The 27,568-nt window shown below is 41.3% G+C and overlaps 1 protein-coding gene across 1 annotated transcript in view; it reads right to left on the bottom strand.

The window, feature by feature from the left end:
* Positions 1 to 27,568, bottom strand: part of ERBB4 (erb-b2 receptor tyrosine kinase 4) — a 1,861,028-nt gene that overhangs the window by 488,999 nt on the left and 1,344,461 nt on the right. The window contains exon 11 of the mRNA XM_030209189.1: positions 21,961 to 22,051. Within this exon, the coding sequence (XP_030065049.1) occupies positions 21,961 to 22,051 (91 nt within the window). The remainder of the gene's footprint in view (positions 1 to 21,960; positions 22,052 to 27,568) is intronic.

The following is a 27,568-nucleotide window of genomic DNA, read 5'->3' as shown; positions in this document are numbered from 1 at the left end:
CATCCATCTTTCATTTCGATAATACGGTTGGGGACGCCCAAATCTTGAAATTTAGGTTGTCCTTAGAGATGGTCGTCCCTAGACTTGGTCGTTTCTGATTTTCGGTGATAATTGAAACCAAGCACGCCCATCTCAGAAACAACTACATGCAAACCCTTTGGTCATGGGAGAAGCCAGCATTCGTAGCGCACTGGTTCCCCTGACATGTCAAGATACCAACCGGGCACCCTAGGGGGCACTGCAGTGGACTTCATAAATTGCTCCCTTACCTTGTGTGCTGAGCCCCCGACCCCCCCCCCCAAAAAACCCCCACTAACCACAGCTGTACACCACTACCATAGCCCTTATGGGTGAAGGGGGGCATCTAGATGTGGGTACAGTGGGTTTTGGAGGGCTCACATTTACCACCACAAGTGTAACAGATAGGGGTGGGGGGTGGGGCTGGGTCCGCCTGCCTGAAGAGCACTGCATCCACTAAAACTGCACAATATGTATACACACAAACAGCCCGACACAGGTCGTGTTTCGCCCAACAGGGCTGCTTCAGGGGCTATAAAATAATAATGAGATAATGAATTAAAAAATAATAATAATAAACAAATAATAACATATATATTGTTTGTACTACATATATACAGCTGATTTCGAAATGGTATCAAAACATATAACAATATATACAGTGGTGGAAATAAGTATTTGATCCCTTGCTGATTTTGTAAGTTTGCCCACTGACAAAGACATGAGCAGCCCATAATTGAAGGGTAGGTTATTGGTAACAGTGAGAGATAGCACATCACAAATTAAATCCGGAAAATCACATTGTGGAAAGTATATGAATTTATTTGCATTCTGCAGAGGGAAATAAGTATTTGATCCCCCACCAACCAGTAAGAGATCTGGCCCCTACAGACCAGGTAGATGCTCCAAATCAACTCGTTACCTGCATGACAGACAGTTGTCGGCAATGGTCACCTGTATGAAAGACACCTGTCCACAGACTCAGTGAATCAGTCAGACTCTAACCTCTACAAAATGGCCAAGAGCAAGGAGCTGTCTAAGGATGTCAGGGACAAGATCATACACCTGCACAAGGCTGGAATGGGCTACAAAACCATCAGTAAGACGCTGGGCGAGAAGGAGACAACTGTTGGTGCCATAGTAAGAAAATGGAAGAAGTACAAAATGACTGTCAATCGACAAAGATCTGGGGCTCCACGCAAAATCTCACCTCGTGGGGTATCCTTGATCATGAGGAAGGTTAGAAATCAGCCTACAACTACAAGGGGGGAACTTGTCAATGATCTCAAGGCAGCTGGGACCACTGTCACCACGAAAACCATTGGTAACACATTACGACATAACGGATTGCAATCCTGCAGTGCCCGCAAGGTCCCCCTGCTCCGGAAGGCACATGTGACGGCCCGTCTGAAGTTTGCCAGTGAACACCTGGATGATGCCGAGAGTGATTGGGAGAAGGTGCTGTGGTCAGATGAGACAAAAATTGAGCTCTTTGGCATGAACTCAACTCGCCGTGTTTGGAGGAAGAGAAATGCTGCCTATGACCCAAAGAACACCGTCCCCACTGTCAAGCATGTAGGTGGAAATGTTATGTTTTGGGGGTGTTTCTCTGCTAAGGGCACAGGACTACTTCACCGCATCAATGGGAGAATGGATGGGGCCATGTACCGTACAATTCTGAGTGACAACCTCCTTCCCTCCGCCAGGGCCTTAAAAATGGGTCGTGGCTGGGTCTTCCAGCACGACAATGACCCAAAACATACAGCCAAGGCAACAAAGGAGTGGCTCAGGAAGAAGCACATTAGGGTCATGGAGTGGCCTAGCCAGTCACCAGACCTTAATCCCATTGAAAACTTATGGAGGGAGCTGAAGCTGCGAGTTGCCAAGCGACAGCCCAGAACTCTTAATGATTTAGAGATGATCTGCAAAGAGGAGTGGACCAAAATTCCTCCTGACATGTGTGCAAACCTCATCATCAACTACAGAAGACGTCTGACCGCTGTGCTTGCCAACAAGGGTTTTGCCACCAAGTATTAGGTCTTGTTTGCCAGAGGGATTAAATACTTATTTCCCTCTGCAGAATGCAAATAAATTCATATACTTTCCACAATGTGATTTTCCGGATTTAATTTGTGATGTGCTATCTCTCACTGTTACCAATAACCTACCCTTCAATTATGGGCTGCTCATGTCTTTGTCAGTGGGCAAAATTACAAAATCAGCAAGGGATCAAATACTTATTTCCACCACTGTAGACACATCATACACAAATATGTGTATAAAATATATGTGTGATTATATAACACCAAAATCCCAGCATAAATTATATTTAACGTGACATAACTTGACAGACATATACAATTGGTGGTTTATAGTTTATGCCTTAACTAAAACCATAAAAGCCATGCACTATGTATCGAATATTGTGAGGATTATTAACATAATATCTAATATAATAAAACGCACCGTGAACGTTCTGAAGACAACGTTCTGAAGTCACTCAAACATTCCTTGAAGGGTTCGTGGATTCGTGGTGTGAAGCCAGCCAGGCTGCCAGCCGTCTCTGCCCCGCCCTCGCGTCAAACGTCATGACGTCCAGGGCAAACGTCATGACGTCGAGGGCGGAAAAAAAAAACAAACAAAGCGCAGCGTCAGGGAAGGAGGCGGCGCTCCCGACGTCTCTAGCCTTCCCTTCGCTGTGTTCCGCCTTCTTCTGACGTCAAGGATGACGTCAGAAGAAGGCGGAACACAACGAAGGGAAGGCTAGACGTCGGGAGCGCCGCCTCCTTCCCTGACGCTGCGCTGCCGGAACCGCCGCCACGGAGGTAAATTAAAAAAAAAAAAAAGGATGTAGGGGGAAGAGAAGAGGGTGGGCAGTTGAACAATGGGAGTGGGAGGGCAGAGGAGAAACGACAGCAAGGATGCGAAGGGGGGGGGAGAAGAGGGCGGGACATGCTGGGACATGGGAGACAGAAGAGCATGGATGCGAGGGGGGGTCATGGAAGGGAGAGAGGGGAATTGCTGGAAAAGGATGAATGGAGGGGGCAGGGGACAGAGAAGCATGGATGGGCATGGATTGAGATGGCAGGGCTCAAGGTGAGAGGGGAATTGCTGGAAAAGGATGAATGGAGGGGGCAGGGGACAGAGAAGCATGGATGGGCATGGATTGAGATGGCAGGGCTCAGGGAGAGAGGGGAATTGCTGGAAAAGGATGAATGGAGGGGGCAGGGGACAGATGGGCATGGATTGGGAGGGCAAGGCTCACACTCTCTCTCTCATATACAATGTCTTTCTGACTCTCACTCTCACACACTCTGTCTCACAATGTATCACATTCACTCTCTATGTGCCACACAGTCACTCACACACTCGCTTGGTCTCATACACTCACTCTCACAGAGAATCTGTGTCTCACACACACTCTCTCTCTCTCGCACACACACACACTCTCACACTGTGTCTCACATACACACTTGCACACACTCTCATTCTCACACACACACTCTCACAAACACACTCACACCCAGACTCACTCTCTCTCTCACACACACACACTCACACTTTCACTCTGACTCTCACACAGTCACTCTCACATACACTCTCCCAAACATACACACTCCGAGGAAACCTTGCTAGCGCCCGTTTCATTTGTGTCAGAAACGGGCCTTTTTTACTAGTAGTATATAAAATGATATTAAAATAATATTGTTGGGCGAAACACGGCCTGTGTCAGGCTGTTTGTGTGTATACATATTGTGCAATTTGTTTTTCAATTAATAAATCCATTTGTGTTTGTTAAACGATCTGCTCTGTTCGTGTTCCATCTTGGAGTTTGCAGACCGTCTGCCTTTGTGCTTTCTTGGACCCTCCACTAAAACTGCTCCAGGGACCTGCATACTGCTGTGATGGACCCGAGTATGACATTTGAGGCTGGCATAGAGGCTGGCAGGACATATTTTTAAAGATGTTTCTTGAGGGTGGGAGGGGGTTAGTGACCACTGGGGGAGTAAGGGGAGGTCATCTCCAATTCTCTCCAGTGGTCATCTGGTCAGTTCGGGCAACTTTTTGTGCTTTGGTCGTAAGAAAAACAGGACCAGGTAAAGTCATCCAAGTGCTCTTCAGGGATGCCCTTTTTTTCCATTATGGGTTGAGGACTTCCATGTGTTAGGGACACCCAAGTCCCGCCTTCACTACGCCTCTGACCCCCCCCCCCCCCCCCCCCCCCCGTGAACTTTGGTCGTCCCTGCGATGGAAAGCAGTTGGGGATGTCCAAAATCGGCTTTCGATTATACCGATTTGGACTACCCTGTGAGAAGGACGCCCATCTTCTGAATTGTGTCAAAAGATGGGCGTCCTCTTTCGAAAATGAGCCTGATAAAGATTCAAATAACTCTATTCTGACTGTGGATTTAGCATGAGAGTGTTGAAAATATATACGAGCATTTATGCACTCTAATAAGGAAAGTATGTTAACGCTAAATTACATGAGGTCAAAAAAGACGAAACCTATTATAAGTATAAATTACATGTCCATGGGAACAATGCACGCACATTATTGTTTAGGTTAATAAAACCATGGTTCGGGTCTAGAAGAATACACTGAATTTGTCATGATGCGGGTGGCCTTCACACTGTGCCAAAAGAAATAGCTAATTGTTTTTATAGTCATTTTAAACACCTGTATTATTCTTCCCCACTGTAGGAAACTCCGCCTTCTAGGTTTTGTGTAGAGGATCTGGGGCTTGATCACCTTGTTGGGGAGGAGTTGGATACTTTAAATGCCCCAATTTGGATGCTGAATAAAACTGGCTATTCACTCACTGGCCTTGCATAAATCAGCTGGTGCAGATGATTAATCTAGTGGATTTTACAAATTGTTAGAATCTCAGGTAACTCCTGTTTTGGCTTCCTATATCTCTTAGGTCCTGGCTAAAGGTGCTTTTCCTTTGGGAGTCAATCAAGCATTGGTTACTCTTATTCCAAAGTCTGGTAAAGATCTGAATCATTTTGTTTCTTATAGGCCAATATTGCTTTGAAATGTGGATTCTAAAATCTCTTTGAAGGTTCTGACTTTGCCACTAAGCAATATTGTAGCTCTTTTAATTAATCAAGATCAACTGGGCTTTGTGCATCACAGACATTCCATATTTAATGTGTTGAAGAGTCTGTCAGCTTGGGAATATTGTATCCTGCCTAAGTATGAAGCTCTGCATTTAAGCTGTGATGCTGAAAAGGCCTTTGGTTTAGTTTCTTGGACTTTTCTTTTTCAAGTCTTAGGCTTTCAAAGCTTTTCTTGCAAGCTATTCATGCTCCCTATATGGAACCTGAGGCAGCGATATTGTTTAATGGCATGATGTCCTACGACCTTCCCAGTAAAGAGGGGCACCCGTTAGGGATGACCTCTCTCTCCCTTATTGTTTGCTTTGGTTTTAGAACCTTTGTTACAAAGCATACAAATAGCCCCAGACATGTATGGTGTTACACTGGGTGGTCCTACTTTAAAGACAGTGGCTTTTGTTGACAATATTTTCATTATGTTAACGAAGCCTTTGGGTTCAATACCGACCCTGCTAATGCTTATTGATTCTTTTGGTTCAGAGGCAGGTTTTAAATTGAGTTACCAAAAAAACAGTTGCTATTCCCAACAATGCTATGCCAGCTGCTTTTAAAGGGGCACATTTTACTTTTCAATGAGGAAGTGAAGCTACTCAATATCTGGGCGTTCAGTTGCCTAAGACTTTGCATACATTATATGAAGTTAATATAAAACCTTTATTGCTTTTTACAAAACACTACTAACTAATTGGTCAAATGTACCTTTGTCTATGATGGACCAACTAGCCCTTTGTCAAATGGTGATATTATCTAAATGGCTCTATGTGTTCCATATTGTACCATATTTATAGGAGAGATAAATTATAGTTGCAACATTTAGTTTGAGCTTTTTTATGGAGAGGGCACAGAGCTCGAATTGCTTATGGACAATTGACATGTGCACCACAGCAGGGGGGATTGGGCCTGCCAGATCTGGATCTGTATTGCAAAGCATGTCATCTTCAACAAATCACAATTTGGCTGAACTACTGAATGCTATATGCCACTATTCTATGAGCAAGGTTTGCTTGCACCTTTAACTCTCAATTATATCTTCCATGCGACACTCAAGCTGTTAAGAAATTAAATATGTTAAGTGCAGCTGTTTGGTGGCTCCTTTGAATGGAGTCTGGTCCTGGCTATGTAAACTGAAAAAGCTTAATGTAAGAGTGTCAGCTTGGCTGCCTTTGTGGGGCAATTTGGACTTTCCAGTGGGATTCTCCAGTCATGTATTTTGGGTAACCAAAGGTTTTCGTGTGCTTAAACATTGCGTTGATGCTGACAGGAGAGTGTTATCCTTTTAACAGTTGCAAAATCAGTATTGGGTGTCACCAGCAAAATTCTACCATCTGAAACAGTCACTGAGAACATGAAACAGCAATTGGAGAAAACGTTCTTTTTGAGCAGCAATACTACACCAGAAGTGTCTTTTTATTATAAGGTACTGAGAGTGGATTTGCCCATATTAAATTTTCAGAAATGGCCACCACTTGGGCAGCTGATTTGGGTGTGGAGTGGACTTTGAGGCAGATTTTCTGCAAGCCCTTGGTCAAATTAACTTCTATGGTACATCATGAGCAGAATCATACATTTTTATTTAAGGTGTATATTTCACCCAAGTGAGCCTATTGTATGGGTAATGCACAGCATAACAATTTATTTTTATAGTCCACAATGCCTTGCAGTTCAATGTGGATTACAAAATAAGATGCTGGACAAGCCAGGAACACACAATTTAATGGCAAAGAAACATAATCAGCTAAAATTAATACATTCAATTTCTAACAAATTTTTGAAACAAGGATGTTTCAAGCTAACATCTATAATGTACATACTCCGAAGCCTGTAAAATGAAAGAAGAAACCTCTTTACTCATATTAAACTGCACTGGCTTCCCATAGCAGAAAGACTCAGGTTCAAAGCTGCTTGTTTAGTTTTTCAAATCTTACAAGGTTTCACTTCTGAACTGCTAAGACCACTTCGCTACATTTGGTGCAGTCTAACAGACTGAAAGAACAACTGATGCAAGCATCACAGTTTCAAAAGACAATTTGAAATCAGAAGGTTTTCTGCTCTCTATTCCCTGTACTTGGAGTTAAAATGTGGAACTCTCTACCTATTGCCATCAGAACAGAAAACAGTTACCTTAGAGGCTAAAACCCTTTCTCTTCCCAAAGACTGCGTCATAACAATCCATTGTCTTCTACCTCCTAGTATCATCCATTATCTTTTCCTATAATGTTTTGGTCTCTTGCATTACACCAATGGTCTCTAATTGTTCTCATACCTCACACTAACATTTTCGGCTTTTGTCTCACCTAGAATGTAAACCCCAGTGAACCCTGGAAAGGGGATATTAGCGTTATACAAGATGATTTGATTTGATCTTTACCTAATTTGGCTGCCTGAAAATTGAACAAAAAAATACATCTCTTTCTTCTTTTACCTTTCATAGACAAGTAAACAGATTAGTTAATCAAGAAGGACTAACTGAACTAGATAAAACAAAACACTGTATCAAATAGAAAGGTGCTAATCCATAAGAAATCAAATACAATAAACAAAAGAATTTAAAAAGGAGTCTAGCAAACACTGGCAACCAATGAATATCCTATATAATAAAACTCACCCTCAACGTTCTGAAGACACTGATGTCAGTGAAGCCAAGCCATTGACGTCACTTCCTTCCAAGACAGGTTCGAAGGGTTCGTGGTGGTGAAGCCACCGAAATCGCCAAGTCTCTGGGCCCCGCCCTCGCGTCAAACGTGATGACATCGAGGGCAGAGCAATGGCGTCACACACCGAGGGTGGAGCAATGGCGTACGGGGCGTTCAGGAGGTGTGGAGCAATGGCGTCACAATGACAAAGGGGTCGGTAAGTAGGTAGGGAGAGAGGGAGGGAGAAGGGGGGTGTTGGGGAGGAAAACCTGACTAGCGCCCGTTTCATTTGCTCCAGAAATGGGCCTCTTTTACTAGTTGTCATAAGAAGAAGAAAGCTGGTCTGACCATCTCAAGGAGGAAATCAGTCTCAGTGCTGTGTTCTGAGTCATCTGCAACTTTCTCAACAATGCCCTAAGTGCTTGGAGCTAGAGGTCACTATTGGACACATCTTTTGGTTATGCAGCACAATTTTACAGTTTTGGCAAACAGTACAATCTGAAGTACAATGTATTTTAAAGTTTTACTTGCCACTATGGCCACAAGGTTTCTTATTGATGACTATACAAGGCAACTTATCAAGCCAAATAAGTCAAGGTGAACCCTGCTGTTGTATTTGTTTTTGTTGGCTTGCCATGCAATCCTCTTGCAATGATTGAAGGATACCCCTCCAAATGTGACATAGAGGGGCATAATCGAACGTCGCCGGCCAAATAGGTCGCCGGCGATCTATTGTGGTGGCGGTGCTACAGTTGGCCGGAACCATATTATCGAAAAAGATGGCCGGCCATTTTTTTTTCGATGATACGGTTTAGCCCAGCCAAATGGCGTGGATTTCGCCGGGTTTGAGATGGCCAGGTTTGTTTTTCAGCGATAATAGAAAAAAATACCGGCGACCTCCAACCCGGCAAAATCCAAGCCATTTGGTCGTGGGAGGAGCCAGCATTTGTAACGCACTGGTCCCCCTGACATACCAGGACACCAACTGGGCACCCTAGACATGTGGGTACAGTGGGTTTTGGAGGGCTCCCATTACCAGCACAAGTGTTACAGGTAGGGGGGGATGGGTCTGGGTCCGCCTGCCTTAAGTGCACTGCGGTACCCACTAAAAGTGCTCCAGGGACAGGACTTGTTGCTGCTGTATAAGCTTGCCACACCAGTTGACACCTGAACAATAATCTCTTTGAAAAAGTCCTTTATTTGAATAAGCATGTTTACTCATAGTTAACTGCAGATCAGAGGTTGTGCCCCACTGGCAAAGAGTCTTCCTGGTACTGAGATTAGCAGTAGGTCTTAGCTGGCAGAATGGTGTACAATTCCCTCTTTCAGCCACATTCAAGGTACGAACTAAGTTCTCTAATGTGGCTAACACATGAAAGGGATCTAAAACTAGCTTACAAACATGGCCACTACCTCATGGACTAACGGAAGTAAAACAGGGCACACTCTGACCCAGTTAGCAGGGGGAAAAGCACCATGGGAGTACAGCCCAGTACCCTACACCCACCACAATGCATTGCTGATGTGACTCTGCAGTGCACCTAACAGAAAAGGTGCCACACTCACCCAAGAGCCACATCACAACCAGGGAAAGGCTGTCGGAGGATAGAACACATTCTGCCATCATGGAGGTGGGTACAGCATTTGAGGCTGGCATACAGGCTTGCAAAAAAGGTTTTTAATTTTATTTTTTTAGTGTGGGAGGGGGTTGGTGACCACTGGGGGAGTATGGGGAGGTCATCCCCCATTCCCTCTGGTGGTCATCTGGTCAGTTGGGGGCACCTTTTTGAGGCTTGGTCGTGAAAATAAAAGGACCAAGTAAACCCGGCGAAATACTGCTTATCACCGGGTTTTTTTTCCATTATCGGCGAAAGCCAGCCATCTGGTAGCCATGCCCACATCCGCCCATGTCCCACCTTCGCTTAGCCGGTGACACGCCCCTTTGAACTTTCACCGGCGAGGCGACGGGAAAGCAGCTTTCAATTATACCGATTTCGCCGCTTTTCCGAGATCGCCGGCCATCTCCCGATTTGTGTCAGGAAATGGCCGGCGATCACTTTCGATTATAAGCTGGATAGTAGTTGAATTTAGTATATGCATTCATGATCTTGGAGCGTCATAAAGTTGGATGGGACCATCCTGGACCATGATGATTTCAACGAGTTTGAGAAACATTTTGGACCATCATGCCACATAGATGGATACTGAACTGTTGATTGTTTCTTGTTAACACCCATTGACTATAGTGGTCTAGGCCTGGATAACAGTACACCAGGTCTAGATGGGGAGAGGGGGTTAAGGGAGGGGATACATATGGTTGGATATCATGTAAAAGGTTCTATTTCTACAGTTTCAGTCTGCTGTAACCTTTAATAACGATGATATATAAAAAACACTGACATACTTAGTCTCTGTCTCTCCTTGTCAACTTTGGGGTACAGGCCATAGAAGTCTTACCAACACCAGTCCTACTTCCTAACTACTGGAATTGCCTTCAAAGCCCGCTCTAGCCTTGATCCTAATCTGTTTTTGCCATTTACAGGAACCAGACCATAGAAGTCAATGTGCACTTATATACCACCATACTCACCTAGCAGGTCCAGGGCAGTTTACATTATAAAAAATGAGCTAAACAAATTAATACTTCATATGAAAACAGCACATCATACAGACAGAACATTATTAAATCAGCAATAGAAGTGAGTTTTTATTTCTTACAGAAAGAAAAATAATTTGCATCTGTTCTAATAAAAGAGGGCAATCAGGCTTATTTTCGAAAGAGAAGGGCACCCATCTTCTGACACAAATCGGGAGATGGGTGTCCTTCTCTCAGGGTCGCCCAAATCTGCATAATCGAAAGCCGATTTTGGGCATCCTCAACTGCTTCCCGTCGCGGGGACGACCAAAGTTCATGGGGGTGTGTCGGCACTGTAGCAAAGGCGGGACTGGGGTGTAATTAAGAGATGGGCGTCCTCGGCCGATAATGGAAACAAGAAGGGCGTCCCTGACGAGCACTTGGCCGACTTTACTTGGTCCATTTTTTCTTGCGACCAAGCCTCAAAAAGGTGCCTGAACTGACCAGATGACCACCAGAGGGAATCGGGGATGACCTCCCCTTACTCCCCCCAGTGCTCACTAACCCACTCCCACCCTCAAAAAAAAACAAAAAAAGTTTTTTGCCAGCCTCTATGCAAGCCTCAAATGTCATACCCAGCTCCCTGACAGCAGTATGCAGGTCCCTGGAGCAGTTTTAGTGGGTAAAGTGGACTTCAGACAGGCGGACCCAGGCCCATCCCCCCCCCCCACCTGTTACACTTGTGGTGGTAAATGTGAGCCCTCCAAAACCCACCCGAAAACCCACTGTACACACATATAGGTGCCCCCCTTCACCCCTTAGAGCTATGGTAGTCTTGTACAGTTGTGGGGAGTGGTTATGGGGGGGCTCAGCTCCCAAGGTAAGGGAGCTATGCACCTGGGAGCAATTTGTGAAGTCCACTGCAGTGCCCCCTAGGGTGCCTGGCTGGTGTCCTGGCATGTCAGGGGGACCAGTGCACTACGAATTCTGGCTCCTCTCATGACCAAAGGGCTTGGATTTGGTCGTTTTTGAGATGGGCGTCCTCGGTTTCCATTATGGCTGAAAACCGGGACGACCATCTCTAAGGTCGACCAACTCAACATTTAGGTCGACCACCTCTAAGGTCGACCTAAATGTTGAGATTTGGGCGTCCCCGACCGTATAATCAAAACAAATGATGGATGCCCATCTTGTTTTGATAATACGGGTTTCCCCGCCCCTTTGCGGGGCCGTCCCGCGAGGTCGACCGCATGAAAACTTGGGCACCCTGTTCGATTATGCCCCTCAATGCATTCTATGTCTGATCTTCAAGGCCCCGAAAGGAAATGGCCATGAGTACCTGAAGAACAGGATGATCCTCCACATACCGCCAAGGACACTAAGGTCCTCCCAAGGACTTTCACTAACCACACCCTCTCGAAAAGACATAACACAATGTGAAACCTGCAAGCGAGCCTTCTCTGGAGTAGCCCCCACACTGTGGAATGCACTGCCTGAAAGGCTCCACTTAACACAAGACTATCTCTACTTCAGGAAGCAAGTGAAAGCTTGGCTCTTCAAACAGGCCTTTAATGGAAGAAGTAACTCATTTGTTAGTCTCACTCACACACACAAAGAATAACTCAGGCTGCACATACTGCAGCAGGACTTGTTTATCTACTCCTACCCTTGCTGAGATAATATTCAACCATCTCTCTGACCTCATGTGCAACTTTCTTTGGATCGGTGACCTTGCTTTCTGACTCGTCCTGTTTTCTTTCCTATCTGTGTGTTGCAACTTTGCCTTGCCCTTCACTACCAATTGTAATGTTCTGTTGCATATTGTGTTGACATTGTAAGTAGTATACCATGCCATACTTTGTATTGTTATTTGAATATTTTTACTGCTGTAATTGCCTATTGCTCATGTTTGATCTATTCTTACTGTACACCGCCTTGAGTGAATTCCTTCAAAAAGGCGGTAAATAAACCCTAATAAATAAATTAACAATAAATAAAAAAGGGATCATAAAATCAGAAAACATAGCTTTAGCTATCCTCATAAATCTTATGCCCTTCAAAGAAATTGGGTGCAGTTTTAAGAAGCTACGCATTCTTTCTGAAAATCTTCTGAAGGGGACACAAATTAAGTCTGTCAGTAAAGAAGAAGATAGCCCATAACTTTCCTGAAAAATAAACAGAGAGATTCATATAATATCCTTTGTTGAACTGGCAACCAATGTAATTGAGTGTGATATACTGAGATCAGTGCATTTTTTCTAGCAAAAAGGTTCTGGTACTGAAATGCTAGGCCACCCTTCAGGGGTGGGGATGAGCGACCCACAATAGCCAGGCCCCCTGCAACCAGTCACAGAATCTATGACAAGGCAAAATTGGTGTGTGGAGCCTGAGCTCTTTTATTAAAACTTGGGCTCCATGGGTCAATTTTATCAGACAATGGAAAAGGTGCTGGTACTCAGTACCCCCAAGTATCCCCCTCAAAAAACAGCCCTGACTGAGATACTATCAAACTTTCTAAGATTAAAGATCAACCTAATCACAGTGTTTTAGATTAACTGCATTTTTCTGACTAGCCCCCCCCCCCCCCCCCCCCCCCCCCACACACACTTTGAATGGGCTGTATCAGCATTAGCACACCAGCAGCCGCTAGTGTGAGCCTGGAACAGACTTCCTGAGCCCATACGCCATGCGCCCTCCCTGCCCATTTTCAAGTCCTTACTCAAGGCCCATCTCTTCTCCCTTGCTTTTGGTGCCTAACCACCTTCCCATTCCTGATACCTACACTGACTACATAGTTTTTACCTTTAGATTGTAAGCTCTCTTGAGCAGGGACTGTCCTTCCCCATGTTTAAACTTGTACAGCGCTGCGTAACCCTGGCAGCGCTATAGAAATGCTAAGTAGTAGTAGTAGTTTAGTAGAGATATTCCAATAAAGCACATTACAATAATCCAAATGTAGCAACATTAGCATTTGCACTAACAGAGTATAAGCAGATGGATTAAAATATGAACTTACTAGTTTCAGTTGTTGCAATTTAAAGAATGTTTTCTTCCATAAATAACTAATCTGTGAGTCAAAAGAAGGAGTAGAATCCAAAATTCTGCAACAAGGTTATCTCTGTAGGGGCGACTGAGCCAGGATCACAAAACCATAAAATTTAAGTTTTACTCGAGTTTAGTTCCAACAAATGTATAGCAGCCCAATCTTGAATCTTCTTCATGCATAACTGAAAGCCTATCCATAGTATCTTGTACGTGTGGTACTACTACTATTTAGCATTTCTATAGCGCTACAAGGCGTTCGCAGCACTGCACAAACATAGAAGAAAGACAGTCCCTGCTCAAAGAAGACAGGAACCAAAAGCAGAATATCATCTGCATATGATAAAAGTAATTCTCCTGAGTTAAAACAGAGATTGCCTAAAGAAGACAAAAAAATTGAAAAGAAGGGGCAATGTGTGTGTGTGTGGGGGGGGGGGGGGCAACTCCTGAGGAACACCACATCCTGGAGTCCATCAACAGGAAAGAACATTATCTTGACAGCATAATTTCTATTTTGTGAAAAGTCTTGGAACCACTACAACAGCACTCACCCCACTCCTGCAGCACTCAATCTTGATAATAAAAGGTCATGATTTACTGCATCAAAAGCAACGGATATGTCAAACTGTAATAATACTGTTTCCCTTGACAAAAAAAACTCCTTACATGAAAAGTTAGCACCAATAACAACGATTCTGTACTATGACAGGCCTGAAATCCAAACTGAGATGTATGTAAGCATGAAAACATCTCTATAGGTTCAGAAAATAACCTGCTTACGTAGGATTCAATTAATTTACTCAGAAATTGAATACTTGCTAATGGCCGAAAATTAGAGGGTAGGGATCTAAATCTGCACACTTTGGTGTAGATGTCAAAACGATATTGCCTATATCCAAGGGAAAGAAATCTTTCTTTAACAATTCATTAACCCCTGTTAAACAGCAGGAACTTTAGATATTAAATACATTGGGGTTGCATCTAAATAACATTGAGAATGAGAAACGTTTTTCAGTAATAACTTAACCTGTTCAACAGCAGTTGGGTGAAGAGTATGCCACAAGTAGTCTACAAGTATCTGTTTATCCACAATCTCAGAACTTGAAGCTGGAACAGCAAAATTGTTGTTTTTGTTTAATTCTGCCTGAATTTGACCACTTTAGATTCAAAATAGTCAGCCAGATCTTTGGCATCTGGAAAGCGTGGCTGATTCAAATTGATTGAAGAAGGAATATCAGTCAAGCTTTTAACTAAATGGAACAATTTCTCAGTATTTCAGCAATTAGATTCAACCAATTCACTATAACTCTTTTTCCTGGCCTTGCTAGTTTTCCTCTTATATTTATTAAATTATTTCCTCCATAGAGATTTAGCATTAGGATCTCTAGTTTTACACCAGTTGTTTTCTAACAGTCTACAGATACATTTCAAACTCAAAAGTTCCTCAGTGTACCAAGAAGATCTTTTGTTAAGCACTACTCTCTTGGTTACTACTGGAGAAAGTTTATTCAGTACAGTAGTGGAAATCAGTGCTGGGAAGTCTGCACGACATTGGTCATACTTCCCAACTTCTGAAGCTGCTGTCAAAGCTCACTCCAGTTATGAATCCATTTACATTTTGCTTTAATTGCATTCCAGCTTTTTCCTATATAGTGTTCCTCTGTGTTTATCCTACACTTCCTTGAATTACACCACTGTTTTTGTATTCACAGTCTCCTGTGGGAAGACATTTCAGGCATCTATCACACTTTCCGTGAAAAGTATTTCCTGATATTGCTCCTAATTCTCCCATCCTGCAACCTCAACTCATGATCTCTAGTTCTACTGCTTCCTCATCTCTGAGAAAGATTAGTTTGCATATTAATACCTTTAAAATATTTAAACATCTGTTTCATGTTACCCCATTCCTCCTTTCCTCTTGGGTCTAGATTTTTGAGGTCTTCAAGACTCTTCTCATACTTCTTTTGGCACAAGCCCCATGTCATTTTTGATGCAACTCCTTTACAAGTTCACCCACATGCTGTTGATTTCATTTGGTTTACACATGAGAAAAGTTTCATGGTTGAGTCACCTATCAATACCCATAATGATTAACTTTACACACAGATTGCAGTGAAGGAGTGTGATATTACTGCCAATTGTCTTCTGCACACTTCCTCAATATTCAGAAGATCAGTCATGGTCTCTGTTGGAATGTCCAAAATGGGATGCGTGTAGCTTTTCTTTGTCAACCCAGGTGCCCAGGTGCAAATATTAATGGCAAATACTATCATGAAGTTTTACTATCCCAGCAACTGCTACTGACCATTTGGTGTATCGCTGGCAACCTTGTTTCAGCAAGACAGTGCACCATGCTCATGAAACTTTCCAGCTGCAGCAGAGAATGACAGCGAATTTCATTTTGCTAAACTTGTGGCTCCCTAACAGTACAGCAAAATGATTACAGGATTTGGGGTCTTATGCAGCAGTGTGTTTATGAAAGATCAATTTGTGACAATGATGAGCTCAAGCAGCGTCTGGCTAAGCTGTGGGCTAACATGAGTCAGGGTGTCATTAATGCTGCGGTTGATCAGTGGAGAAAATGACTCCAAGCATGTATGCATGCAAATGGGATCCATTTTGAACATTTGCTGTAGGCTTATTGCAAATTTATTCAGGATAATATATCTCAAATTTTATTGAAATTGGTTGTTTCCTTTATAGAATAGGTGTATTCCAGGCGCCTGAATATAGGAGCATTGTAAAAGAATTGCCCCTCCCCCCAGTCACTTATGTGCTTTTATAAAATACTAACCAGCCAATATTTGGTGACTCTGGCTGGTTAAATAGTAGTTAGTTGGCTTAGCACTAATATTCAACACAGGATAGCCAGTTATTGACGCTGAATATTAACATTTAGCACATGGGAGGGGGATTCTAAATATGGTGCCTAGAAAATCCGCGCAGAAGTCATTTTTGCCTATAAGATTTAGGCACGGTATATAGAATATGCTTAGTTGATATCCCAGTGCCTAAAACTACATGCATCAATTTACACCAACAAAAAGGTGTAAATCCCTGCATGTAGATTTACACGGACTGGGCCATATTCTATAACATCATCACACCCTTTTTTGAATATGCACATTAGAATTTAGGCGCAGTGAGTCTCAGTATATGCTTAGCAAGTTATGCATGTAAATTCTAATTATTACCAATTAGTGCTCATTATTGCTTGTTAAGTGCTGTTAACAACACTGATTGGTTTGCTAAGCCAATTAAGTTATGTGCATTGTTATGGAATATGCTTAGATTTTAGCCATGGAACGCTAGGCACAATGTATAGAATCCGACAGTTAATGGCTAACTGGCTATTTCATGCTATACATAACTGGCTAGCCACAAATATTCAGAGCTTCACCGGCTAAGTTTAGCAGCCAAAACAGACCACCTAAATAGCAGCCCTATCTTTGGCCACTATAAACTTAACCAGTCAGTGCTGAATATTAACTTGGCTGGTCAAGTTTAAGCTGGCCAAAAAAATGGATATTCAATACTGGACACTGGAAATGGCCTGGCATTGATTATCCGGGCTCAATGCTGATTATGCCACTTAACCAGCTTGCCTCCTAGGGGCTGAATATCAGTTGGCCAAGGTATACTGGTAGTAATCTCACCTAGATTGAAACCAAGAAGGAGGCATAAATGTTAGCATATAAAGTATACATGCATTTTATATATTACACATCTAAATCATAACTGTACCTGTGCTTTCACCAAATTCTAACCCAGAACACGCCTACATGCGGGACACATAAAAATACACATCTTTTTGGCACTGTATGCAATTTTCTGCACATACTCTTGCAGTAATTTTATAAAAGCCTTTTAACTCATATAAAAAGCTTTCAGAATTGTCCCTTAACACAGATTAACTGCAGATGCAATTAATGAAATAGCATTATATGTTTTGTGCTATCTGCTGCATTAACAGTTAACATGCTATACCATATCACTCATTACTGGGGTAGTTCTATGTGGAAGCCTACAGTTCGGTGCCACATAATCATTAGAATACTAGCATATTTGTATATATATGCCACATTTGTGCCTAAGCATTGTTTTGTAAACACATGTATTTTACAGATGGGCATACATATCAGTGGAGTTTGGGTGAAGAACGGGCAGAACTCACACTTTTGTGAATAACTTATAGAATATAGGTTGTACATGTATGCCAGGAGCATTCATTTTCACCAGCTTCAAGGCTGGAGTAACAGCTTGTGTCTAAGCACGCACACACACACACACACACACACACACACACACACACACACATGTACTGTATCTAACCTGTTAAGTTAGTATTTTATAAAGGAAAAGTGTGTGCCTGCATTCCCTTGTACAATAGACTCCTACTAGGTGCCCTCTGGGCACTTAATTTTAGGTGCACAATTGTAGAATGACCTCATAAGTGTAAGGTGCACTTCCCATCCTTTTCCTGTCTATTCAACATTCCATACTGCATTAGTCAGTTAATATAAGAATTATGCATGCAAAATGTCAAGTTCTTATTTTAACTTTTAGCACAGTGTGCACTACGAAGGTGATTCTATGAGGAGCCACAGAGATTTAGTCAGCAAATGCACTCATAAATGCCAGTATTCTAGACAATAATCCATCTCTCTCTCTATGTATATTTATACATGTATCTATAACAGGGTTTCTCAAGTGGTGTGTCGGGGGTTGGCCAGACCAAACAGCAGAAGTTGTGAGGGGAGAGCTGCAGCAAGAAACAAAGCCTGGTGGCAGAAGATGAGCCTACAATAGCCCAAACAGTGCATTCCCTCCCAAGGATAGGGAAATACTGAACCATAGGAGTGGAGGGGAGAGAGAGAAGGACAGGGTGATGCTTGATTATAGGCATGGAGGAAAGAGAGGAAGAGGGAGATGCTGGACAATAGGACTAGAGTAGATGGGAACAGGAGGAGAGGAGAGCAGAGAGATGCTGAGCTACAATTGTGAGAGGACAGAGAGAGAGATGAAGGGACAGGAAGATGCTAGGCTACAAGGGTGTAGGGAGGGAGAGGGTGGGGATATGCCGAGTATGGTAGAATCATGTGAGAAATGAGAGAGTGGAGAGTAGATAGGGTAGAAGTATAGTAACGGGGAGTTAATGAAAAATAAAAGGGAATGGACAAGAAAAAATGAGATAGGAGAAATGGAAGAACTAGGGCATGAAAAGAGGAGCTGGAAAGTTGATAGGTAGGTTGAAATGTAGATGGAGGTCTGAAGAGTGAGAAGGTGAGATTTGAGTGGGCAGACAAAAAAGAAAGAAAGAAAGAGGAAATATATCAGAGACAGAAGTAGTGAGGGGAAAAGAAGAAGAAAGGAAGAAAATGGAGAAAGGACAATGGATAGTACCCAAATGGAAAGTAAGCAGAAAACAGGAAAGCAGAAAAGAGAAACTAGGACCAACAAGTTTGGAAAAATAAAATGACCAAACAGCCAAGGTAGAAAAAAAGTGTTTTATTTTTCATTTAAGTAGAACACGTTAGCTTTGTGAAGCTTTAGGAAATGTGCATCATTGATGCCTTTGTACATTGTTCAGTACAAGAGGAAATGTGTTTGTTTTTATTTCTCTCATGTTATGGTACAAACATAGTTTGACTTCTTGGGTTTCCAGTTCAATTTTTGTCTTCAGATTTCTATTTCTAATTTGTGATCCCTTGTTCTGTATTTGGTAATGGTCTGTCTGTGTTTTGTATGTGATTGAGGTATTGTATTCTGTTTGCATGTATATTGAGTTAGGATTTTTCAGGTTTTGTATTTCACAATGTGAACAGAAATATATATATATATATATAATTTTTATTTTATTTTTTTTTTTTCCTATCGCAACTTCCATGGAGAAATGTGCTAGTTCTGATCTATACCTGTTATTGTTGGGCGAAGAAGATAGGATTTTGTGGATGCAGAGCATGTTTAAATTTAATTCATAAGACTGTGTCAGACCAAAGGTACGTGAGGATCATGTATGCAGTGTGTCACATAGGCAAGCATTGTCCATCAGGTGTTTCCTGACTGAAAAATGGTTGAGAGCCATATCAATCCATAAAGATAGAACTATAGCAATAGACAGATAGATATATTGATAGATTAATATAGAGATGAGAACTCTGAAGATTAATTTTCAGGCTAAATGGCTGAAAATAGATGATTTAGGGTAGTAGAAAAGTTGGTATTGGGATGTTAAAATATAATAATGAATAGCAGTAAGCAGTTAGAGGATGAGATGCCAGTGATTGTTTGGGTTCTGGAGAGGGTGAGGAGTTGGGTGATGTCATAAAGGGCATTTATTTTAGCAGTCTGACATTTGGAAAGGAGGGTAGCAAGGGGGAGGAAGGGAGGAAGAGTAGGTGCTGTTTGTTCCTGTGCACCTGTTCCCCCTTGTAGTTGATTGGGAGAAGTTAAGAGGTAGCAGAGAAGTTTGGTAGTTTATTGGGGTTGTTGCAGGAAGGTTTTGATGGTCTCAAGTTTTAGGAGGGCAGGGGTAATATGTAACACTGTTCCGCAGAGGAGGCCTAATTGGTAGGTGAAATGGAGTTGTGATGGGAATGTGGTTATGGAAGCTCACGGGCAGCACTGCCATGAGTGTAAGGGGCCCAGTGGCAGAACGAACCTCAGGTGGAGGTTCTGAATTCAATCAAACTATGTTTCAGCTAGATCATTACTGTGTATCTGAGTGGATTTGTGCAACAGTGGATATTTCTGTGGTAGGTTTACTTTGAGGTGGTGGGTCTGAAGAGAAAATATGGTGAAGGTCCTAATGGAGATTGAGTTGAGGGCATTTTAGTTCTTGTTGAATCGTTACATGTTTGCTATACATTATTAATAAAGATGTGGCCATATGATTTTACCATAAAATATAGCTCCTTGTATTATTTTTGTATGGTTTATTAGGAAGGGGTGTGAGTGTCTATGTTGAGATCTATATATCATCTATCAGCAAGCAAACAGATATAAATACATATGGATAGATATCTATCTGATCTATTTATCTACACCGATATGTGTAGATACAGATATTGATATTAAGAGAGATTGAGTTGCTCAGAAAGACTAGAGAAGGTAATTGGGAAGTTTCTTTGCTATCAAACCATATAGCGTCTGGTCTGAGCAAATTGAGTTTAAGTGTAGATTACTGGACTAGGAGGTCAACGTTTCAAGGTATTAAAAATAAAATACTAATACTGTGTGTGTGGAGGGCGGGAGGGAAATAAACATCAGTTTAAACCACAAGCTGGATGTGATCAATGGAAAACTGCTGATCCTGAAGCCCCAGATAGAGGGACTAAAAGAACTGGAAACATATTGGGACAAGCATCAAGCTTAGGTATGTGTGTGTGGGGAGTTAGATAGGATCTGTATGAATGATAGACTCAGTCAACCTGGAAGATGTGACTTCTAGGAAAGAACAGAACTGTATTCTTGATTCAACTCTATTCTGGATTCCCAAGTTGAAGGGACAAGAAGACACCAAGTGTGATTAATAGGGATAAGCACAGAGGACATATCAAAATGAGCATGGTTTGTGTCCTCCCCAGATATAGATTGTGATTAATTTAATCTAACATGGCAACCTGATTGTCAAGAGTTAAGGAGAGAAGATTGTCTGCCAAGGTTTCACATTTAGCTGCTAGCTCCTATATCCGAGTTCATAAGCTTTTCCTATATTTTATTGTCATTTTAGCTGAAACTTTCTGCACCTGGTGTATGTATAAAAATAAGGTCCAAAAAACAGTTAGATCAGGGATGAGGAAGAGTTGAGAAAACAATAGGCACACAAATATACCAGCAAGAAAAGAAGATTGAATGAATGTATGATAGCCAAAGTCTTTATCATGGAGTTTCATAGGCTATTTATCATGGATACTGCAGTTGCCAAGAACACTGAGAATGTCAGATTGTGTGGTTAGTTTGGAGATTAAAGAAGATTATTTATCTACTGAAACATACTAGTTGGTGGATAGTGGAGAGGAAGGAAATTAAACACAGAAAATTCACTAACCTGAACCAAAAAGACTTCAGAAAATTTAGACAAAGTGATACATTTTATAATGGAAGACAAATGTAAAAGAAAATGGCAATGCCACCCCTTGTTTGCTAGTTCAATTCCTACAAATGGTGGAGCAACCAGGGAGGTAGGTCTATTATAGTTTAAAAATGGGAGTTATAAATTGGAGATGCGCTCAACAAGACAAGCCACAAGGTGAAGAAACCTGAACAAGGGTCTTGTTCAGCCTATGCTGCAGCTGTCTGTAACTGAACAGCACCTGTATGGATATTTACTCAGACACCATAGGAAAATATAGAAATACTGTTATAGCTAAAAGACTACATATAAGTAGCACTGTCAGGGGATGAATTAGGAAGCAAGGTCCTTCAGTATATGCTGGAGGTAGCATGCTGCAGGAAAGGGAACTGCAAAAAGTAGTCTGTAGATGTTCAACAAACTTGACAGTGCCCTTTTTTTGGATACATCAAATTACAACTCTACAAATAAAATAAGGAACTCTTCGTTTTCTTTCCCACCTGTAGAGTACACGTCCCCCTATTGTCACCAGGCTGGAGAAGACACCAAGATGCGTCATATTTTTAGGCCATGCCTGTATGTTCAGGAAACCTGTGAGAGATAGAATCAAAAGGATTTTAGTCACTGGCAGATTTATTATTTCAGCCAAATGCTTCTTTATTTTAAGAATATTTTGCAATTATCAGACAGGTAATTTATTTATGTATTGGGATTTAATGACAAGCTGAAGAAATCTTTGGCTTTATTATACTTGTGATAGACAAAACAAAAGAAAAAATAAAACCTGCTGAATATACATAGTTTTGCAGTCTAAAGCTTGCTATTAACATAAAATATTAAGGGGGTAGTTGTTGAGGTGCTTTATGGCCCTAGCATATGTTATTTGCTCCTTGAAGCAGGTTAAAGGGCAATAACATGTGTTATTTTTATTTATTTATTGCATTTGTATCCCACATTTTCCCACCTTTTTGCGGGCTCAGTGTGGCTTACAATAAGATATGAATACTAGAAATACATTTGTTACAACTTGGTTATGGATTACATTGTGCAGAGTTGTGCGAGACATTCGAATATCATTAGGAATATAACAATGGGACATCAACATAGAAACATTGGAAGGAGACAATGGGAAGCTAAAGGGCAGTGTTAGACACAAAGACATATGGTGTACATAGTTCCGTGAATAAGTGTATGATTGACTGGATTACGGGACACACATTAACACACATTAATGAGAAGAAATTTGAGATACAAAGTAATGAGATGCAAAGCATGTAAGTACATACAAAACAGCATATTACTATGTAAATAGAATAACATGGTTTCTGGTGAACATTACAAGCAGTGTTATTCCTGGAGCATGATGCTCTCAAGTACTTCTTAAAGAGGCCAATCAAAGTATGTTAGCTTCCCCTAACTCCCAATCATAACCCCCGACCCCTGAAGGCAGAACATATCTGAACCACTCCTAAAGACCCGTCAAATTCAAGCCCCCTACTGAACCCCTCCCCCCAATTCAAGGGCCCCCTGCCTGGAAGCTCCCCTCCAATCAGCAAAGGTCTCTCCTCTTGTACCTAGGCCTACTGGCATAATTCCTAGTGTAAGAGCAGGAAAAATCCCCCGTCACTCCTGGTCCTTGCCAGTGCTAGATTCAAAATTGTGCTGTGACCCCTAGTGTTAATCTCATGGCACTACAGTTAGGGGTCAAGCTGCAATTATATGAGTGGGGTTAGTGATTGGTTTTCCATTAGTGGTTTTGATTGGAATGTTTTAAAATTAGTGGTACTTTTTTTAATATTAAATGGAAGACTTTGAGGATTCAAGTGAAGGTAGGGAACTGTGCTCTTTCAGAAATGTATTTCTTAGGTTACATCATGTTTAGTTTAAATTAAAGATGGTGAAAAAGTTATGACCTAACTTGCAAGAAGTGTCTTTTCATTCAGTGGTTCTTCAACTGGTTCTTAGCTCACTAGATTACTGTAATGCTTCTATGTTAGGCTCTCTTGTACTTTATTGAAAAGGTTCTAGGTTGCTCAAGGTTTCTAATGAAGAGCACTAGAAGAACTTAGTGCTTCATTTTACTTCATCATTTGCACTGTTGACTAAATAAAAAGGAGTGTTTTAAAGTTAATGGTTTTAACCTTTAAAATATTATAGAATAATGTTCCTAGGATGTTATGGTCATGAGTGGTATGTCATGTTCTTGCCTTTTTCGGTGCTCACAGAAAAGGTTGCTGGTAGAGAAATTATGAGGAAAGAATTATGGAGCAGAAAAGCTTTTGGGGTGAGGGCTATTCAGGTAAGCAGGGATGAAATAAGTTTTCTGAAATGCTGAAAGGAAAGACCTCTCTATTGACTTTTAGAAATGGTCTGAACCATTGCTTCTTTTCTCCTGTGTAACATGTTTTTGACTGTATTTGTTTTGTACATCATCTTGATTTTTTTTTTTAACAAGAAGAGGTTATATAACATTTTATAAATAAATAAATATAATGTCAGCGATTTTCAGCTTAGAAGAGAGACAACTGAGCGGGGGATATCATAGAAGTTTATAAAATCATGATTAAGGTGGAATGGTAAATATGAGATGATTATCTTTCACAAATTACTAAAAGAAGAGGGCCCTCCATGAAACTAACTACCAGCAAGTTGAAAACAAATTATAGAAAATATTTTTTCATGCAGCACACAATTACACTGTGTAATCTGTTCCCAGACAATATGGTTAAAGTGAATAACTTAGCAGGGTTCAAACAAACTTGGACAAGTTCCTTTAGGGGCAGTACACAAAATAATATCAGCCAGGTAGACTTGGAAAGTTTGATCATCTCTGGAAATGAGCTGAAAGATCTACTGCTTGGGATCTTCTGAGTACTGGTAACTTATCTTCAGAGGCAGGATTCTGGGATCAATGTACTTTGATCTGACTCAAGTCTTATCTGAAGTTCTTAGTTTTCCAGTGGAGCAGAAGTTATTACAACACTGGTTCCTAAATGGTGGCATGCATATGCTACCATAGGGAAGAGCTAGCAGTACATCCAGTTTTTGACAATAGCTTAATATTTTTTTGTGTCCAGCTTTTCCATTGCCAATTTCTACTGGTCATTGTAGTTGTGGCCCTGTATATTACATAGTACAGATATTTGCAACCTATATAACCAAATCCTTTGAAGTTTTCTACTATGTGATGTTCTATTTATCCTGTATACGGTATGCCATTATGTGCCCTTGTACAAATGTATACATGGACAAGACTACCAGACAGTTGTGAATCTGATTGTCAGAAAACAAGTATTGTCTACAGAAATGGAAGATGGAGGCATCCCTGATTTCACTCTATGTGCAATTAGAGCATGACTTCATATATTTGCATTGTTTCATCTTAGAACAAATACCTGAGTGTGCACAAGGTAGAGACAGGAAAAGCACTATTATGTTTAGAGCAAAAGTGGATTTTTAAAGCATACACTGTTGATTCTAATAGATATGTGTGTGTCTTTGTACTGTGTAGTGTTTTATGATTTTTTTTTTTTAATATTGGTTTCTTTTATAATATGTCAGTTGTTTCTAATTTGCTGTTATTTTTTGACTTGATGTTAAAAAACCACCAGCAGCATGTTTTATGGATTGCTGCTGTTTATTTGTATCTCCTTGATGCAGCAGTGGGATACTGTAAAACAAAGGCCTTTGCTGGGATTGAGAGATGAGAACTATTTGGTGAAAATAGAAGGATACTGTAAACTAGGGTGACTTTGGCCTCACAGGGTGAACTTAGACCATCAGAATGCCCATCATACCTTAAGCTGTCACAGAGCTTGGTATCCCTTTCATTTCACTTTCAGATGAGAGGAGTGGAGGAGTGACCTAGTGGTTAGAGCACCGGTCTTGCAATCCAGAGGTGGCCGGGTCAAATCCCACTGCTGCTCCTTGTGATCCTGGGCAAGTCACTTAACCCTCCATTGCCTCAGGTAGAAACTTAAGATTGTGAGCCCTCCTGAGACAGAGAAATATCCAGTGTACCTGAATGTAACTCACCTTGAGCTACTACTGAAAGACGTGAGCAAAATCTAAATAAATAAATAACCACTGGGAAATTAAGGAGGTGTTATGCTTTAACCCCTCCAGTAGTCAGCTGCTCAATCAAGCACCTTTTTGTACCTTAGATGTGATTGAAACAGGTCTAAGGACATCCATCTTCTTAGACTAGGACATTTCTTCCCATTTGGGGATAGCTGTTGGATGTCCTGATTTTGGGCCCTCCCTAGTCTCACCCTTGCTATTTGGATGTACTGCAGTGTTGGATGCCACATTTCTGCCTTTGTAAAATTGGGATTTGGATGTTTCAAGCACATGGATGTCCATTTGGATATTTTGAGACATCCATATGCTTCGAAAATAAGCGCCTTAGGTGCCAAGTGATAGAATAGCAGTTTAATGCACTTAGGGGTCCTTTTACTAAGTTGCGGTGAAAAATGACCTGCACTGTTGTAGGCGCGTGTATTGGACGTGTGCAGGTCCATTTTTCAGTGCACTTGCATAAAAGGCCTTTTTTGGGGGCCAAAAATGGACATGTGGCAAAATAAAAATTGGCGCGCATCCATTTTGGGACTGAGACCTTACCACCACCCATTGATTTAGCACATAGGCATCTATGTGCCTTAGTAAAAGGGCCCTTTAGGTACCTAACTGCCATGTCTCCCTCATTTTGTTGTGTAATATCTGTTATAGCACCAAAAATTAGCTGCCTAATTGGGGCCTACGTTTGGTGCATTATACAGAATTAGAGGGTTAGTGTATGTCACTCACCAGGGTGTGCATTCTGAGGTCCTTTTCAACTTACATTTTGGTAGAAAAAATATTTTTTGATAAAGTATTTCAGATAAAAAGTTTTTGTTGATATTTTGTACTTTTCTCTATCCTACTGTTCGGGCCTAACATTGAGAACTGATAAGATTGATGCAGGTCCATTCATAGGAGCCAGCTCTGTGGGTGCTGTGGGAGCTTGAGCACCCCCAAAATTGAGAAAATTCCTTGTATGTGTCCAGGAAGGGGTTAGTTCCATTGGGCAGGAAGGCGTTAGTTCCACTGGGCTTAGCACCCCCTTATAATTTTGAAAAGTTGGCTCCTATGGATGCATTATCAACACTTACATGATTACCTGCTGTAATTGCAGTGGAAAACAATAGGGGTGTGCAGCCAGAAAATGTTTAGTCTGAGTTGTTTGCATGTCATTTCTAGGAATATTCATTTGTTTGAATTTTTTCCCCTTTATGTCTCACAGAAGCAATGACGTTAAGAGTGCATGGTCTTCTGAAAGAGCACGTACTCTTTTGAAAAAGTGCACACTATGCAGACATGCACGATGGTTTGTTCATGCTTGCTTTTCTGCTCCTTTTCGTTTTCCAACCACATGAAACAATATAGGATATGTTGTTGACATTTACTATGTCATTTCATATGAATGCACGTCCCTAGAAAAGAATAGTGAAACAACAGTGAGAGCGGCATGCTTTCACTCATACAGACCATTTCAGAATACCTCTGCTTTATTGGAAATGCAATATATTGATTTGTCAATGTTAACTTGAGCACTAACACTAAATCCTACTTAAAGCAAAACAAGGAAGAATAACCAGTGTCAATTCTCAAAATATCTACTATCCAATAATTTTTATGCATAAGAAGAATGTAGCAAATATGTTAATAAATTAGATTTACAACTACATCACAATATGATAATAACTGGCTGTCTTCCTCAAACAAAACTTCAACATCAGCCAGATTCTGTAACAAGATCAGTTATCCATAAAATTATGAGCATATTCTTAGCTTATCACATTTCTGATCTACAACAGCTGGATGGGACTCAAACCTGTATAATAATGCTGGATCAACTAGATCACACAAAAATTAGATACCACACACAGAGAATCATACAAGGCCATTACTTGTAAGCTTCTTAAAATATCAATGTCAGCAAACAGATTGTGAAGACACATTTGTGTCCGTTGCTTTATAATATATTGGTGTAAGTCAAGAAAGCTGAAATAACTCTGAGGGTAACATCATTTATTCCTCTAGTGTGCCACTTCAGCTTCAGCTCTCATT

The sequence above is a fragment of the Microcaecilia unicolor genome, chromosome 7 (assembly GCF_901765095.1).
Source record: "Microcaecilia unicolor chromosome 7, aMicUni1.1, whole genome shotgun sequence".
Taxonomy (NCBI): domain Eukaryota; kingdom Metazoa; phylum Chordata; class Amphibia; order Gymnophiona; family Siphonopidae; genus Microcaecilia; species Microcaecilia unicolor.
Note: the sequence above shows the minus strand (reverse complement) of the source record. Positions and strands in the feature narration are given on the sequence as shown.